The sequence below is a fragment of the Pipistrellus hanaki genome, assembly GCF_964339955.1.
Source record: "Pipistrellus hanaki genome assembly, chromosome: 5".
In the NCBI taxonomy this organism is placed as follows: Eukaryota; Metazoa; Chordata; class Mammalia; order Chiroptera; family Vespertilionidae; genus Pipistrellus; species Pipistrellus hanaki.
The window spans coordinates 32,282,337-32,298,654 of record NC_140507.1 but is presented as its reverse complement, the minus strand read 5'-3'; the positions used below and the strand labels follow the sequence as shown (position 1 = coordinate 32,298,654).

At 37.6% G+C, this 16,318-nt stretch overlaps 1 protein-coding gene across 1 annotated transcript in view; it reads right to left on the bottom strand.

Moving 5' to 3' along the window:
- Positions 1 to 16,318, bottom strand: part of MEIKIN (meiotic kinetochore factor) — a gene marked incomplete at both ends in the record, with an annotated part of 37,086 nt that overhangs the window by 20,555 nt on the left and 213 nt on the right. The window contains 7 exons of the mRNA XM_084883903.1: positions 1 to 69; positions 2,439 to 2,506; positions 3,383 to 3,502; positions 11,184 to 11,318; positions 13,177 to 13,234; positions 15,641 to 15,731; positions 16,153 to 16,246. The exon at positions 1 to 69 is cut by the window's left edge and continues 96 nt beyond it. Of these exons, the coding sequence (XP_084740029.1) occupies positions 1 to 69; positions 2,439 to 2,506; positions 3,383 to 3,502; positions 11,184 to 11,318; positions 13,177 to 13,234; positions 15,641 to 15,731; positions 16,153 to 16,246 (635 nt within the window). The remainder of the gene's footprint in view (positions 70 to 2,438; positions 2,507 to 3,382; positions 3,503 to 11,183; positions 11,319 to 13,176; positions 13,235 to 15,640; positions 15,732 to 16,152; positions 16,247 to 16,318) is intronic.

Here is a 16,318-nt window from a genome sequence, read left to right as displayed (position 1 = left end):
CTTAATTTTTAGATGAGAGCTTAACTTTGTTTGAAAATTTGTGTCTCTAGGTTCAGGATCTTTTCCAGGCTGAAACAAATTCATAATTATGAAATTCCACCCACAGGCTATAAAATAACCTGTAGCACTTCTCAGATTTTGTTGTTGTTGTTGTTGTAATCTCTAATAATAAAAGCATAATATACTAATTAGGCTGGACAGTTGAACGACCTTCTGGACAAAGCCATTGTGGTGGGGGCAAAGGCAGAGGCAGTTAGGGGCGATAAGGCAGACAGAATGGTTAGGGGTGATCAGGCAGGCAGGTGAGCAGTTACAGGCATCAGGCAGGCAGGTAGAGTGGTTAGAAGTAATCAGGCAGGCAGGCAGGCAGAGGGGTTAGGGGTTATCAGGTAGGCAGGCCAGAGAGCTGTTAGGAGCCAGAAGTCCCAGATTGTGAGAGGAATGTCCAACTGCCAGTTTAAGCCTGATCCTGCTGTGGGACCGGGCCTAAACTGGCAGTTAGCCATTCCCAGAAGGGTCCCAGATTGCAAGAGGATGCAGGCCAGGCTGTCATATTCCTTCCTTTTCTACAAATTTTGTGCACTAAGCCTCTAGTATATAATTGTTACAATTAAGATATATACTATCCTATTATCTATGCTCTCAATTTGAAAAAAAGTTTTAAACTTAAAATCTTTTTTTTTTTTTTAATCTAAGATTTTGTAGTCTGGCTGGTGTGGTTTAGTGGTTGAGCATTGACCTATGAATCAGAAGATCACGGTTCAATTCCCAGACAGGGCATATGCCTGGTTTGCAGACTCCATTCCCAGTAAGGGGCGTGGAGGAGGCAGCTGATCAATGATTCTCTCTCATCATTGATATTTCTATTTCTCTCTTCCTTTTCCTTCTTTTCCAAAATCATTAAATTTTTTTTTTTTTAAGATTTTCTATACAAAAATATGTTACAAGACAAAATGGTTTTCAATACACTCAGCTCAAAAAATTTCCCTACCACATTTGTTTTTCCTACCACAGCACTGGTTCTTAAGGCGGCTTCTGTTCATGTGTTTTTGCACCAGAAAGTTGTGATTCTCTATATTCACCTGTCTTTCCAAGTTTTGGTGCAGCAGCATGTCCTGTGACTTTACTTATTTCATGGATCAAAAAATGAGTTGTTGATTTTTCAGTTTGTTCAGGTTTTTACTTGTTATGACAGAGTTGTGACTTCTTTACATACTGGACTGGAAACTGGAAGTCTTCCAATTTTTCAAAATCCTTTATAAAACTTGACCTCCAAGTAGCATTCAACATTGTTGACCACTCCCACTTTCAGGAAAAACTCTTTTCTTGGCTTCTATGATACCATATTCTGCTTATTTTCCTCCTCTCTGTTCATTCTTCCTTTTCTATCTAAATGTAGATTTTTCCAAGGATTGATCCTGAACCCCTTTCTCTTCTGAACTCTATATCCTTTCTCAGGTGATTTTATCCATTTCCATGAACTTAATAGTACAATATCTATAATGCTATACACTCCTTTTCTGTTTTCCTGGCTTACACATTTATAGCCAATGGCTCTTCGAACATTTTCATCTCCATGTGCCCTCAGACCTCCTGCCTTTCCTATCACATTAAGTAGCACTTTTATCCACCAAAGCTGCTTAAGACAGAAATCTAACTGTCTTTGTTGACACCTCTCACTCCATCCTCTAAATTCAATCCTTGAACTTTATAGGCAAAATTATCAAGTCCATGCATATTTCTTGTCATCTCTACATCCTAGACATCAAAAATCTTTGTAACTTTATACTAATGAATCTTCCTGCTGACACTCTTGCTCTCTTTGTATCAATGTATCAATGACATTATGGTGTATTGGAAAGAACACAGGTTTTAGATCCAGAAAGACCTACCAAAGCTTCTAAACATACTGATTAACATATAAACCTCATTTTTCTCAGCTATAAAAAGGTGAAAACAAAGCAAGCAAACAAAAAGCTTACCTAATAGGAATGCATAAAGAGAGATATAATTAATGAAAAGTACTTAGAATAATGTTTAGTGTTGAGTAGCCATGTAGACAGTAGCTCCTGCTATCTAAATAAAGTCCAAAGACCTGTAGATTCCAGGCCTAATGTAGTAATTCACACGTATTCCTCAGCCTAAAGCACTGCTCTGGCTACATAGAAAATGTCTTATTTTTGCCTTAATGATTAATAGACATCCAATTATCCAAAATGAAGTTGGAAAATTTATAAATTTTAATTATCTTCCATTAAACTTATATGTGTTATACTATACTCATGTAACAATAATGTAATATAATTGCTAAACACAAAAAGTGTTTTAACTATTAACTTAAATAGCCTAAAAATTATCCCTATAAAAGTGTTGGTTAAAAGTATCTCCTATGTTAATAAAATTTACAGTTTATGTAGTTATTCTGCTTTAATACTTGCTTTTTTCTTTGTTTTTTCAGGTGTTAAAGGGTAAGTTTTCTCAGCAAGTACTTCACAAGCTGCATTATCTACAAATAAAAACATACTTTATAATTTTAATTATTTAACTTATCTTTCACTCTAAGTACAAAAAACTCAAATATGAAAAACACTAATTTAATAACTGACTTTGTAATAATTTTAGAAGAAAAATATATATGTTGAATAATCTGACAGATATGGTAGGATAAAGTATTCTTTAAAACATCTTTCTCTCAAGAGTTCCAGGTTTTACAGGAGTAAATAAACTCTATATAAAATGCTGATAGAAAAGTTGCAATAGAAAGAGAAAGCCTGGCCTGGCTGGTTTGACTCAGTAGATAGAGCATCAGCCTGCGGACTGAAGGGTCCCAGGTTTGATTCCAAGGAAGGGCACATGCTTGGGTTGTGGGCTTGATTCCTCGTAGGGGGCATGTAGGAGGCACCCATCCATGATTCTCTCTCATCATTGATGTTTCTCTCTCTCTCTCTCTCTCTCTCTCTCTCTCTCTCTCTCTCTCTCTCTCTCCTTCTCCCTTCCTCTCTGGAATCAATAAAAAATATATTTTAAAAAAATAAAGAGAGAACCTAAAAATCTCAGGAAAGGGGAAATGGAAGGATAATTAATGAAGAATTTTAATCACATACACTTTCTCTACTTATTGAAATGTAAATAATTGTTGCAGTCAATTTCCCCTGATGTCTGTTAATATCAGTGAATGAAAGTTTGAGGAGAAAGGATTTTCAGAATTTCAAGCTATCTTTTTCTAAATATTTATTAACTACAAAGAAAAACTAGTAACTTTATAATGGAGAAAACCAACAGAAACCACCTTAATCAAGTACTGAGGTTTTCTTCTGTGATATGAATATATATATATATATATATATATATATATATATATATATATATATATAGAACTCACCTAAAATTGCAGAGAGGTTTGAAAACTGTGGTGCATTCTCTATTGCTACTGCTTTACTGGTATCCAGAAGAGTAGAATTCTTGCATTGCATGTATTCTTCCAACTTGGGATGCTCCCAATCTAACAAAGCAGGGAGAAATGGCACAAAACTGAACAATAGCACGCAAGTGGCAGGTTACCTTTCCTACTTCAGCTTAGGTCCCCAGCCCATGCAGTTTGGATAACTAACAGGAAGGAGATAAAAGCTCTGAGTGTGCTGGGCCCCAGTTCCGACTGCTCTGAACCCCAGTTCTAGGCCAGACCCCGGGGACCCAGGCTAAAACAGAGGGAGCTGGGCTGTAAGGCGGAACCCCGGGGGAGCGGCGAAAGGAGGTCCCAGAGGCGTGCACATTGCGCGCAGAGAAGGGACGGTTGGCTGTGCCACGGGATTGCCCTGGCAGGAAGGAGACTGGGGCTCCAGACTGCTCTGAACGCCACCTCCAATCCCACTTCCAACAGAACTGAACCCCAGTTCCGGGCTCATTGGAGGAGAGCCTAGACTGTTTGGTAGCAGGCGAAAATCGAGGGCACCTTTCTCTCAGAGGTGCTTGCAGCGAGTACTGAAGGACCCTGAGACTCAGGAGCTGCATAGGGCGGGGCTGACAGAAGCCAAGGCTGTAGGCTCCACCCTGAAACTCTGCCCCATCAGGGAAGCTGCGAAAATGCGACAACGAAATAGATCACAAACGAAAGAAATGGAAGACAAAAAGCGATTGGATATAGAGTTCAAATCTACGCTTATAAGGATTTTCAAGAATTTCCTAGAAAAGGTCGATAAGACCTATGAGGATATGAAAAGGGATCAACTAGAATTAGTAAGGAATCAACAAGAAATGATAAGGGATCAACAAGAAATAAAGAATACATTGTCTGAAATAAAAAATATTATACAGAGTCCTAAAAACAGAATGGAAGATCGCAAGAATCAAGTCAAAGATTTGGAACATAAAGAGCCAGAAGACACTTCTCCGCAGAAGCAAGAAGACAAGAGAATCCAGAAAATTGAAGATAATATAAGAAACATCTGGGACAACTTCAAGCAAACCAACATCAGAATTATGGGGGTCCCAGAAGATGAGAGAGAGCAAGATATCGAAAACATACTGAAAGAAATAGTGACAGAAAACTCCCCCCCACCCCCCCACCCCCCCGGTGAAAGAATTAGACTTACAAGTCCAGGAAGCGTGCAGAACTCCAAACAAAAGAAATCCAAAGAGGACCACACCAAGACAAATCATAATTAAAATTCCAAGAGCAAAAGACAAAGAGAGATTAAAAGCAGCAAGAACAAAGCAGGTAGTTACCTATATATGATTGTCAGCTGATTTCTCAACGGAAACCATGCAGGCCAGACGGGAATGGCAAGAAATATTCATGGTGATGAATAGTAAGAACCTACAGCCAAAGATAATCTACCCAGCAAAGCTATCACTCAGAATCGAAGGCCAGATAAAGAGCTTCACTAATAAAGAAAAGCTAAAGGAGTTCATCACCACCAAACCAGAATTATATGAATTGCTGAAGGGGGTTCTTTCGGAAGAGAAAGTAAATAAAGATAAAAATTATGAACAACAAATATGTAACTATCAACAAGTGAATCTAAAAACCAAGGAAATTTTTTTTAAAAATCTGATGAACAATATTAACTGTTGAATATAATAGAATCAGAGGTATAGAAGGGGAGTGAACTGACGATTCTTGGGGAAAAGGGGAGAGGGGGATGTGGGAAGAGACTGAACATAAACTGTGCACCTATGGATGAGGACAATGGGGAGTGGGGAAAGGGCAGAGGGTGGGGTGGGAACCTGGTGCAGGAGAGCAATGGTGAGGGGGGGGGAAGGAACATTTGTAATAATATGAACAATAAAAATTTATTTTAAAAAAAAAGAAAATTAGGTGAATGTATACACATGGATTTATGTCTGGGTTCTCTATTCTGTTCTGCTAGTCTATGTCTCTTTATGCCAGTACCATATGATTACTGTAAAATAAAATTTGCAATATATTTTGAAATCAAGAAATTCTGATTTTCTATCTAGACATTCTGTCCATTATTTGAAAGTGAGGTATCTGAATTCTCCTACTATTATATTATGTTATTGCCTGTTTTTGCTTTTAGTTATGTCAATGTATACTTTATATGTTAGATACTCTGATGTTGGGTGTATATTTATTTAAAATTGTTATATGTTCCTGGTGAGTTGAACCTTTTGCCATTATGTAATGTCCTTTTTTTTTTTTTATCTTTTGAGATAGTTTTTTTACTTAATGTCTATTTTTATCTAAGTATAGCCATTCTTGTTCTATTTTGGTCATCATTTACATAGAATGTTTTTTTGTATCCCTTCACTTTCAACATGTGTCCTTAAATATAAAGTGAGTCAGTTTTTTAAAATCCACTCAGCCACTGTTTTTTGATTGCAGAGTTTAACCGACTTACATTAAAAGCAATTATTGATAGGAAAGGACTTACCATTACTATATTGTTAATTGTTTTTCTGTTTGTTTTTGCAGTCCCTTTGTCCCTTTTCCTGTGTTGCCATATCCTTTGGGTTTTATTGATGTACATATTGACATGCTTTGACATCTTTCTATTTTTATTTTGTGTATATTCTATAGGTATTTTCTTTGTGGTTTCCATGAATCTTAGTTTTAACATAAAACTAATAAAAATTTCAGTCATATACAAAAACTCTGCATTTTACTTTTCCCCTCACACAGTTATTGATGTTACAATTTACATCTATTTACATTGTGTATAATTAACATATTTTTATAGTTATTATTTTAAATACCATCTTTTAACTTTTATACTAGAATTAAAAGTGAATTACAAATTACAGCATTAACTATTCTGTACATACTATTCTACATACCAGTGTTTTATGCTTTCATATGCTTTTATGTTGCTGTTTAGAATCTTGTTTCAATTTGAAGAACTCCCTTCAGCATTTCTTATCAGGCATGTCAAGAAATGATGATTAACCCATTCAGCTTTTATCTGGAAAGGTCCTTATCACTTCATTGTGATTTTAAGAATAGTTTTGCTAATTATAGCATTCTTGACTGACAGTTTTTTCTTTTCCCACTTTGACTATATCATTTCACTACCTTCTGGCCTGCAAGGTTTCTGATTAGAAATATATTTTTGGTCTCATGGGGTTCCCATATACATATCAAGCCACTTTTCTATTGCTGCTTTTAAAATCCTCTTTGACAATTTGATTATGTGTACTAGTGTACATTTCTCTGAGTCATCTTACCTGAGGTTCTTTGGGCTTCCTATAATTGAATACACATTTCTTTTCTCAGATTTGGGATTTTTTAGACATTGTTTATGTGAATAAGCCTCTCTCTCTGGAATATTTTGATCTGTTTGATTTTAATTCACTCTGAATTCACTAATTCTTTCTTCTGCTTGATCTAGTTGGCTTTTGAATCCTTTTATTAGATTTTTCATTTCATTTATTATATTCCCTGGCTCTTATATTTCGGTTTGATTCTTAAAAAGTTTTCTATGCCTTCCTTGGAATTCTCACTTATTTCATGCATTGCTCTCCTAAGCTCATTGAAGATCTTTAATGATGATTATTTTGAATTTTCTGTTAGGTAAATGAGATGAAAACTGGCATGCTAGACCAAGCTGCTGTTTTTGTTCTCAGCACTCATCAGGCTTCTAGAGTATGTCAGGTCCCAACTGTATTCTGGAACACACAAAAACAATTCCAATCCTTTGGGTAGCTCAAAAAATTTTTAGAATAATTGATGCATGGTTCAGTCCTTTCCTTCACTTGCAGGGATTATCTTGGAGCTAGGGATTTCATGCCAATTATATGGCACCATGCTGGAAGTAGGGTTTATGGTGGATGGATGTCTTAAATTTTCTTCCTGGCTTTGATGTAGCTGGTTTCATGCTTTTCTGGGGTTAAGAAGCCCCTCAACTAGTTTCTTTATTTCTCACAAATGAGATTAGTTTATGTATTGCTGTTGAATTGGTGTGTCCATGAGGGTAGGCGGATCCATGGCTTCCTATTCCAACACCTTTCTGATGGCATTCCCGTATTTTGCTTTGTTTTTATCTCTATGTTTTATACTAGAGACTTTCCTCAGAAGTCTGCTGATCCTTGGCTCTCTGATAATATTTAAGAGGGAGCCCTAAAAGCCTCAGTGGACTCTCTGTGGCCTAATTGTGGCTTGTCACAAGGTTGGCTTCACTGTAGGGTGTTCTTGTGAATTTCATCAAAGGACTACTGTAGAAACTGTCTTTAGATATGTTTTTTAAGGTTGCTCAGATTTCTTAGGAAAGTGTCTTCCATTCTCCAGTCTGGAAGGTTCAAGTCTGGGTGCTAGTATTCTGGAAACTGAGCAGAGAAACGAGCTGTTGGGTTGGGATGGGAATAGGCATTGGTAAACAGGTTCCACAATTTATTTTTTATTTATTTATTTATTTATTTATTTATTTTAAATATATTTTATTGATTTTTTACAGAGAGGAAGGGAGAGAGATAGAGAGCTAGAAACATCGATGAGAGAGAAACATCGACCAGCTGCCTCTTGCACACCCCCTACTGGGGATGTGCCCACAACCAATATACATGCCCTTGACAGGAATTGAACCTGGGACCTTTCAGTCCTCAGCCGACACTCTACCACTGAGCCAAATCAGTTTCAGCAGGTTCCACAATTTAGAATGTACAGTTTAATTTACTCTTTTCTAATACATTTTTATTGATTTCAGAGGGAAGGGAAAGGGAGAGAGATAGAAACATCAATGATGAGAGAGAATCATTGACCGGCTGTTTCCTGCATGCCCCCTATTAAATCAAACCCTCAACATGGGCATGTGCCGTGACCAGAATTGAACTGGGCTCTATCCACTGAGCCAAACTAGTTAGAGCTATAGTTTCATTTAAATGGTTTCTCCCATCTTCGGAGAAACCAAGATAGTGGCATAGGTAAACACCTGAAATTACTACCTTGCACAACCACTTCAAAACTATAATAAAATGGACATCATCCAGAACCACAGGAAGGCTGGCTGAGTGGAAATTCTACAACTAGAAGAAAAGAGAAAACCACACTGAGACTCTGAGGAGGTGTGGAAGTAAAGTGCCGAGGTATGAAGGCACACATGCAGAAAGGGCTGGCAACTGAGGATGCGGTTGTCTTTTTCAATTGGGAGGGAGACACAAGCTCCTAATTGCTCTGAACTCCAGTTCCGGGCAAGACTCTGGGGCCCCAGAATCGTATTGGGAGAAACTGCACTGTTTGGCTTTGGGTGGAACTCGAGGACAGCTTTATCTGAGTACTTGCAGCAATTACTGCAGGACACTGAGACCCAGGGCCTCTTAGGACAGGGCTAAGGATCAGCCATAGCTGTTTGCTCCACCCTGTTGATCCCCTGAAACCTCACCCCACCAAAGCTGTGCACAGAACCATTTGCATATGAATGGCCTGGCCCTTTGCAATCTAAAATTGCCTAACAAACTACAGCTGGATCAGAGAGCCCCAGAACTTCCAAAAGAAGGCCCAAGACCCCACAGAAACTTGCACTGCTTCACAGCTGGGCCTCATCTGGGCACCTCCAACCCCAAACAAAGAAGAGGAATCTGCAAATATCTCCTAGCTCCTTCTGGGTGGCCTCAGGCAGAGGATAAATTAGCACCTCCTTGGAGATCCAAGAGCCAGTGTACCCAGGGATCAGAGTGGGACCATCCAGATTACAACTCTTCAGATCCATAAGGGACATACTCAGAGGGAAGACTCAGTGAGCAACAAAGCCCCACTAAAGCAAGTCTTGCACCATAGGGTGTCTCCAGCACAGAAGTTCTCCTATTGTAGACACAGCTGATCCTCACAGCCAATTGGCCTGGAGGTCAATTCCTCCCAGTGATACCAACAACAATCAAGACTTAACTACAAGAAGGCTGTACACACAATCCACAAATGGGTGCACCAAGAGTGTCCACTTCAGGTAATTGGAGAAGCTGAGCCACTGGGCCCTATAAGACACCTAGCACACAAAGCCACACTATCAACACAAAAAAGCAGCCAAAATGCAGACAAAGAAACAGATCACAAATGAAAGAAATGGAGGGAAGCAAACAACTGAATATAGAGTTCAAAACCAGGGTTATAAGGTATTTCAAGAACTTTCTAGAAATCGCTGATAAATTTAGTGAGACCCTCGAGGATATGAAAAAGGAACACCTAGAAATTAAGCACACATTGACTGAAATAAAGAATAAAAAATATATAGAGATCCAACAGCAGACTAGAGGATTATAAGAATCAAGTCAAAGATTTGAAATACAAAGAAGCAGAAAACACTCAACCGGAAAAGCAAAAAGAAGAAAAAAATACGCAGATAGTTTAAGGAGCCTCTGGGACAACTTCAAGCATACCAACATCAGAATTATGGGGGTGCCAGAAGAAGAGAGAAATATATTGAAAACCTATTTGAAGAAATAATGACAGAAAACTTCCCCCACCTGGTGAAAAAAATAGACTTACAAGTCCAGGAAGTGCAGAGAACCCCAAACAAAAGGAATCCAAAGAGGACCACACCAAGACACATCAGAATTAAAATGCCAAAGCAAAAGACAAAGAGAGAATATTAAAAGCAGCAAGAGAAAAACAGTTAGTTACCTACAAGGGAGCATCCATACAATTGTCAGTTGATTTCTCAACAGAAACTATGCAGGCCAGACAGGAGTGGCAAGAAATATTGCAAGAACCTACAACCATGATTACTCTACCCAACAGAGCTATTCAGAATTGGAGGTCAGATAAAGAGCTTCACAGATAAGAAAAAACTAAAGGAGTTCATCACCACCAAACCAGTATTATATGAAATGCTTAAATTCTTTAAGAAGAGGAAGGAAAAAAAGGTAAAGAAAAAATTATGAACAACAAATACATATCTATCAACAAGTGAATTTAAAAATCAAGTGGATAAAAAATCTGATGAACAGAATAACTGGTGAATATAATAGAATCAGGGGCATAGAAAGGGAGTAGACTGACAATTCTTGGGGGGAAAGAAGTGTGGGGAGTGTGGGAAGACTGGACAAAAATCATACAACTATGAATGAGGACAGTGTGGTGGAGGGTAAGAGTAGAGGGTGCAGTGGGAACCGGGTGGAGGAGAACTGTGTGTGTGTGTGTGTGTGTGGGGGGGGCGGGGAGAGGAACAACAATAATAATCTGAACAATAAATATTTACTTAAAAAAATAAAAATAAATAAATCCACTCTCTTCTGTGTTCAATACATTATCTGAAGAAGTTGGCTTTTTCTGTATAAAACTAGTAAATTACTCCAAAATTTCAGTGCCATAACATGTAAGCATTTATTTATTTCCTTGTCTACTGGTTGGCTCTAATAGCTCTGCTTTAGATTACGGTCCGCTGATCAACTGGGAAGCCCTCTTCACTCTGCAGATTGCCTGGCCCATTCTGCTCTGTGCCTGTTATTCAGGAGTCCCACAGAAGCTAATTAGGATATATTCTTCTCTTAATGGCAAACATATAAAATAACAAGATGACCATTTAAACATATTTCAAAGGTTTGCATGTTTTATTCACTAATATCATATTGCCAAAGTAAGTCACATTGCCAACTCCAAAGCCTAAGTGTGAAAAGGAGGTTTTGGTGAGGAAGGAAACTATGTTTTCTTAAAAAGATCATTATTTATTGGAAGATTGTGGACAAAGGAACAATTTCTATAGTGGAGCAACTTAAAATTGAAATTATTTTCTTACCTAAATAATCTGATCCTCTGAAGAGTTCAGGTGATGGAAAGCTACTTAAATTCTCTTCAAAACCCTTGCATTCTGTAGAAGAATCTGTGATTGAATAGCTTAGAAGAGAGCTAGAAATATGCTGCAAACTCGATCCTGTAGAATAAACAATCAAAAAGGACAAAATATTTAAATAGTAAACAAATTCAAAATCTTAAGAATTCAAATTTGTAGAAATGTACTTGCAGTTGTATGTTAAGAATGTGAAATTGCTTCCACATACAATTGAAAAAACATATTATTAGTAAAGCATTTTAATTTCATCTTAGAAAATAATTATTTTTGATGTAGAGAAAATGCATTATAACTCTTTTCCATTATTTTTCAAAGTTTTATAACTTATTCCTTCCCTACTTTGGTTCAGTTATAATTCTTGACTCAAAAATCTAAATTTTATATGTGAGTTACCCACTAACTACCTGAAGAGAAGAAAGGTGATTCTAGTAATTCCATTTAGAAAATAATGTGCCTAAATGTAGACAAATAGGTCAAAGGAATTGAAGAGAGAGCCCAGAAATAGATTCACATATATAAGAGCAACTGATTTTTATCCAAGATGCAAAGGCAATTCAGTTGAGAAAGAATATTATTTTTTAAAAAATATGCCAGAACTGAATACCCATATGCAAAATAAAAACAAAACAAAAAATTTGCACTCATATATTCAATCATATAACAAATTAACTACTGATGTATCATAGATCTAAATATAAATCCTAAAACTATAAAACTTCGGGAAAAAAAACAACACAGAGAAGAAAAACTTCATGATACTGGTTTAGATTTCTTTGACATAACAATAAAAAGATGAGTCATTAAAACAATAGTAATGATAAATTAGACTTCATCAAATTTAAATTTTTTTCTTCAAAAAAGCCTGTTAATATGAAAAACAAGCCACAGATTAAGAGAAACATTTGCAAATGCAATGGAATTCAGAATATAAAAAATTGGCCCAGCTAGTGTGGCTCAGTGGTTGAGGGTCAACCCATGAAACAGTAGCTCACAATTTGAGTCCTGGTCAGGACACATGCCCAGTTGGTGGGCTTGATCCCCAGTGGGGTATGTGCAGGAGCCAACCAGTCAATGATTTTCTGTCATCACTGATGTTTCTCTCTCTCCCTCCCTGAAATCAATAAAAATAAATGTTCAGTAAAAGAATCCTATATAATAGAAGGGTAATATGCAAATCGAACAGCAGAATGACTGGTCACTATTATGTGCACTGACCACCAGGGGGCAGACGCTCAATGCAGGAGCTGACCCTTGGTGGTCATTGTACTCCTATAGGGGGAGCACCATTCAGCCAGAAGCTGGCTCAAGGCTGGTGAGTGCCTCCGCAGCAGCAGCGCTAAGGATGGGCCTAAGCTGTCAGTGGACATCCCCTTTCGGCTCCTGGATTGTGAGAGGGAACAGACTGGGCTGAGGGCCCCCCTCTTCCCCAGTACACAAACCTTGTGCACCGGGCCTCTAGTTTAATAATAAGGGGGGCGGAGATCTCAGTAAGAAAATGGGCAAAATATTTTAACACAGAACTTCCCATACTCAGAGGTCTTAAAGTCATTCTTGTGAGAGTGGACTTGAATAAAGAATTTTCCAATAAATTTTGTGATAGAACTCTTTTCACAGTTAATTTCTATTCATCTCTTTGAATATATAATTTCTACTCTTCTTCAGATAGAAATTAAATTGCTATTCCCTCATGGAAGCCCACCCTAATCTCCCAACCAAAACTGAATTAGTTACACTAAAGTCAATCCCTTTTTTGTAGTACTTATCACAATTGTAATTTACTGGTCTGTTAGAAGATGAGGGCCAGAGCCCAGGCTGAAGGACTCATCTTAGACTAGAGAAAAACACCTCTTTCACTGAGATGGGAAAGTGTCAGAGATACTAACCGATGCATATGCTTATAAGAAAGAAAACTGAGGAAGTTCACATCTGACAGTCTTACCTGATACTAGTTCACCAGTTGATGAACTGTCAACCTGGAGATCATCAGCCATTGAATCCTATGTGAAATAAGAATTAAAGATAACACAAATTACGAAATTGAGTATTTTTATATTATAATATTTATCACATTGATTTGGTCACTTTGAAAATGAAAAACTAATGTCAACTTTGTATACTAGTTTCATATGTATAATAGATTCTCTTAGCTTACTGATCACAGATATAATTTGGTACTTAATATTAAATCTGAAAATAAATATTAAAATATAATATTATAGACATATCTAGGGAGTTAACAAAATAACTGCCAATTAACTACTACGGATAGCCCAGCAACCAGAAGATAATATGAAACAAAATAGATCAAAAGGTTGAGAGATAAGTCTAAAATACCAGAAATAAAATTAAAGGTCAAAAAATATGGAAATGTTTGTTACATGTAAGTGTATAGAAGTATAAACTATCTTCAGTATACAATGAACAACTATTTCACAAAAAAGTAACACAAATGGCCAATGAAATAAGAGAAAAAGGTCTTACTTTTACTAGCATTCACAGAAATGGAAAGTGAAACAATATTTCACTTTTCACTATCAAATTTTACCCAATATGTTCAGGCCAGGCTGAGGGACCCCACCAGTGAATGAATCTGCACAGCAGGCCCCTAGTATACATATAAGATCCTTGGTTAATCTCTTCCTACTCTCCTCCATCCCCTTTTCCCTCAGAGTTTCATCAGTCTGTTCTAGGTTTCCATGTCTGTGCATTGAGAGTCTGCCTCCTGGTGGTTAGTGTGCATCTTAGCTAACGGTCGAACAGTCGAATGGTTGCTTAGGCTTTTATATAAATAAATATAAATATAAATATAAATATAAATATAAATATAAATATAAATATAAATATAAATATAAATATAAAATTTAAGTTTCAAGTAAGATGGTGCTGATTTACCAACATGAATAAAAAAATTTAAGCATGATCCAACCTTTGACTCATTGGAAAGTATTTTTCTTGGGACAATAATCGAGGAACTCAAAAAAGTTCTGCAGTAAGATATCCACTGATATCTATAACAGCAAAACCTTGAAAACAATTTTCCTCCAACTACAGGAGAACAGTTATTCAAATTACAACATATTTATCTATAAAACAAAGCATTATTCAAGACACTAAAATTTAAATATTTTTATTGATTTTTTTTTTTTAGAGAGAGAAGAAGGGTGATGGAGAGAGAGAAACATTGATATGAGAGCAGAACATCGATTGGCTACCTCCTGTACACCCCCTACCCGGGTTCTTACCTGCTACCCAGGCATTTGCCAGGAATCCAACTGGCAACCTTCCAGTGTATGGGACAATGCCCAACCAACTGAGCCACATTGGTCAGGGTTCAAAAACATATTTTTGAAGAGTATTTAATATTAAAGGAATATACAGTAACATAGTTTGTAAAATGAAAAAAGGCACAGTCAGAATAGAATATATAAAAAATAGAAGAAACTGCTTAAACACTTTTTGAATAGTTTGAATCATCTACAAGGAACACTCACTAGTTATAATTGCTGAAACTGCCCTTCAATAAAAAAAACAAGAGCATGCTATAGAGAAAATACTGGACAACAAAGGAGCCATAAACACACAATGGAATAGATAGCCTTTTCAATAAATGGTGCTGGGAAAATTGGAAATCTGCATGCAAATGAATATAACTGGATTACAGTTTGTCCTCATGTATAGAAATTAATTCAAAATGGACCAAAGAGCCCCAGCTGGTTTTGCTCAGTGGATAGAGCGTTGGCCTACGGACTGAAGATTCCCAGGTTCAATGCTGGTCAAGGGCACATGCCTGGTTTGTGGGCTCCATCCCCAGTAGGGGGTGTGTAGGAGGCAGCCAATATATATATATATATCTTATCATTTATGTTTCTCTCTCTCTCTCGTCTCCCTTCCTCTCTGAAATATATATATTCCTATATAATATATATATAGGAACATAACTATCATCTTTAATGCTTATATCAGATGAATCACAAATAAATTTTTAAATCTGAGTCTTTCCAAACTACTGCTATGCATCTTTAAAATACTGAACAGAGTCCATATTAAATGCAGTAGATCAAAAAGCTATATAACATTCTAAAGGTAACGAATCCTGTCTCCAGTTGTTAATGGGAAAACATGAAAGGTTTTATATCTGTCATGCAGAAAATTAGCCAGTGACAAACTATTCTGAAATTTTTGTCAAGGGAAAGAAAAAAACAAAAACGCATGACTATGAATCTGCCAGAATCAAAAATTTAAGGCTCTGTCTGAAGACTCAGCATCAATGTTCATAAAAACATTAAAGCGTTATGTAGTCTCTATTGAACAAAGACCGCATTGCATTTTCATCTGGAGGTACATGAGGTACTGCCGGTTTGTCCGCTAAGTGTATACACGGGTCATAGGAGAAACATACATACGCTCCATGGAGCCATCGTCTCCTCCTCAGTCTCCTCTTCACTAGTGCTACTTTCTCGCAGGCTCTTCTCTCCTGAAACTCCTAAGTGAGAGCTAACAAACAAATAACACGATTAGTTTGCACCGTCTGGACCTGGCTTTCCTTGCTTCTCTTTCCTGTTGGCACACCGTTCAGAATCTGAAGGCTCTTTGGGGGACATCACTAGGGGAAAGGAAGGGGCAGAGCTGGTGAACTGCAACCAACGCCCAACTGATGCCAGGAATGCTTTCCTGGGTGTTTTCTCTCACTTGCTTTTAGGTAAGTTGGCAAAATTTTCTCTTTTAAAAAAGAAATTACTGTTTTCTGAAGTCAAATGTCTGGGTCTATTTTCTGAGAAGAACGAAATCGGAGTTTCTATTTACTTATTTTCCCTGTGGACTGCTAGAAGGAGAGTCCATTGGCGGTTAGGAAATCGGGATTGCAGGTTTGGGTGGTAGGCCAGGACGCACGGGGCTGTTCCTCGCGGCTACGCACCTGGGCAGCCCTGAGCTGCGCCCGCCCTGCCCGCTGCGCTCGGCCTTCTCGGCGATCTTCCGCAGCCCGGGGGCTCTGCCATGTCCTCTGCGGCCTGAGGGAGAGCGGGTCGTTTCAGGGCAAACGCCCTGGAGGCCAGGCTTCTGGCTTCTGGGGTCCCTGGGGG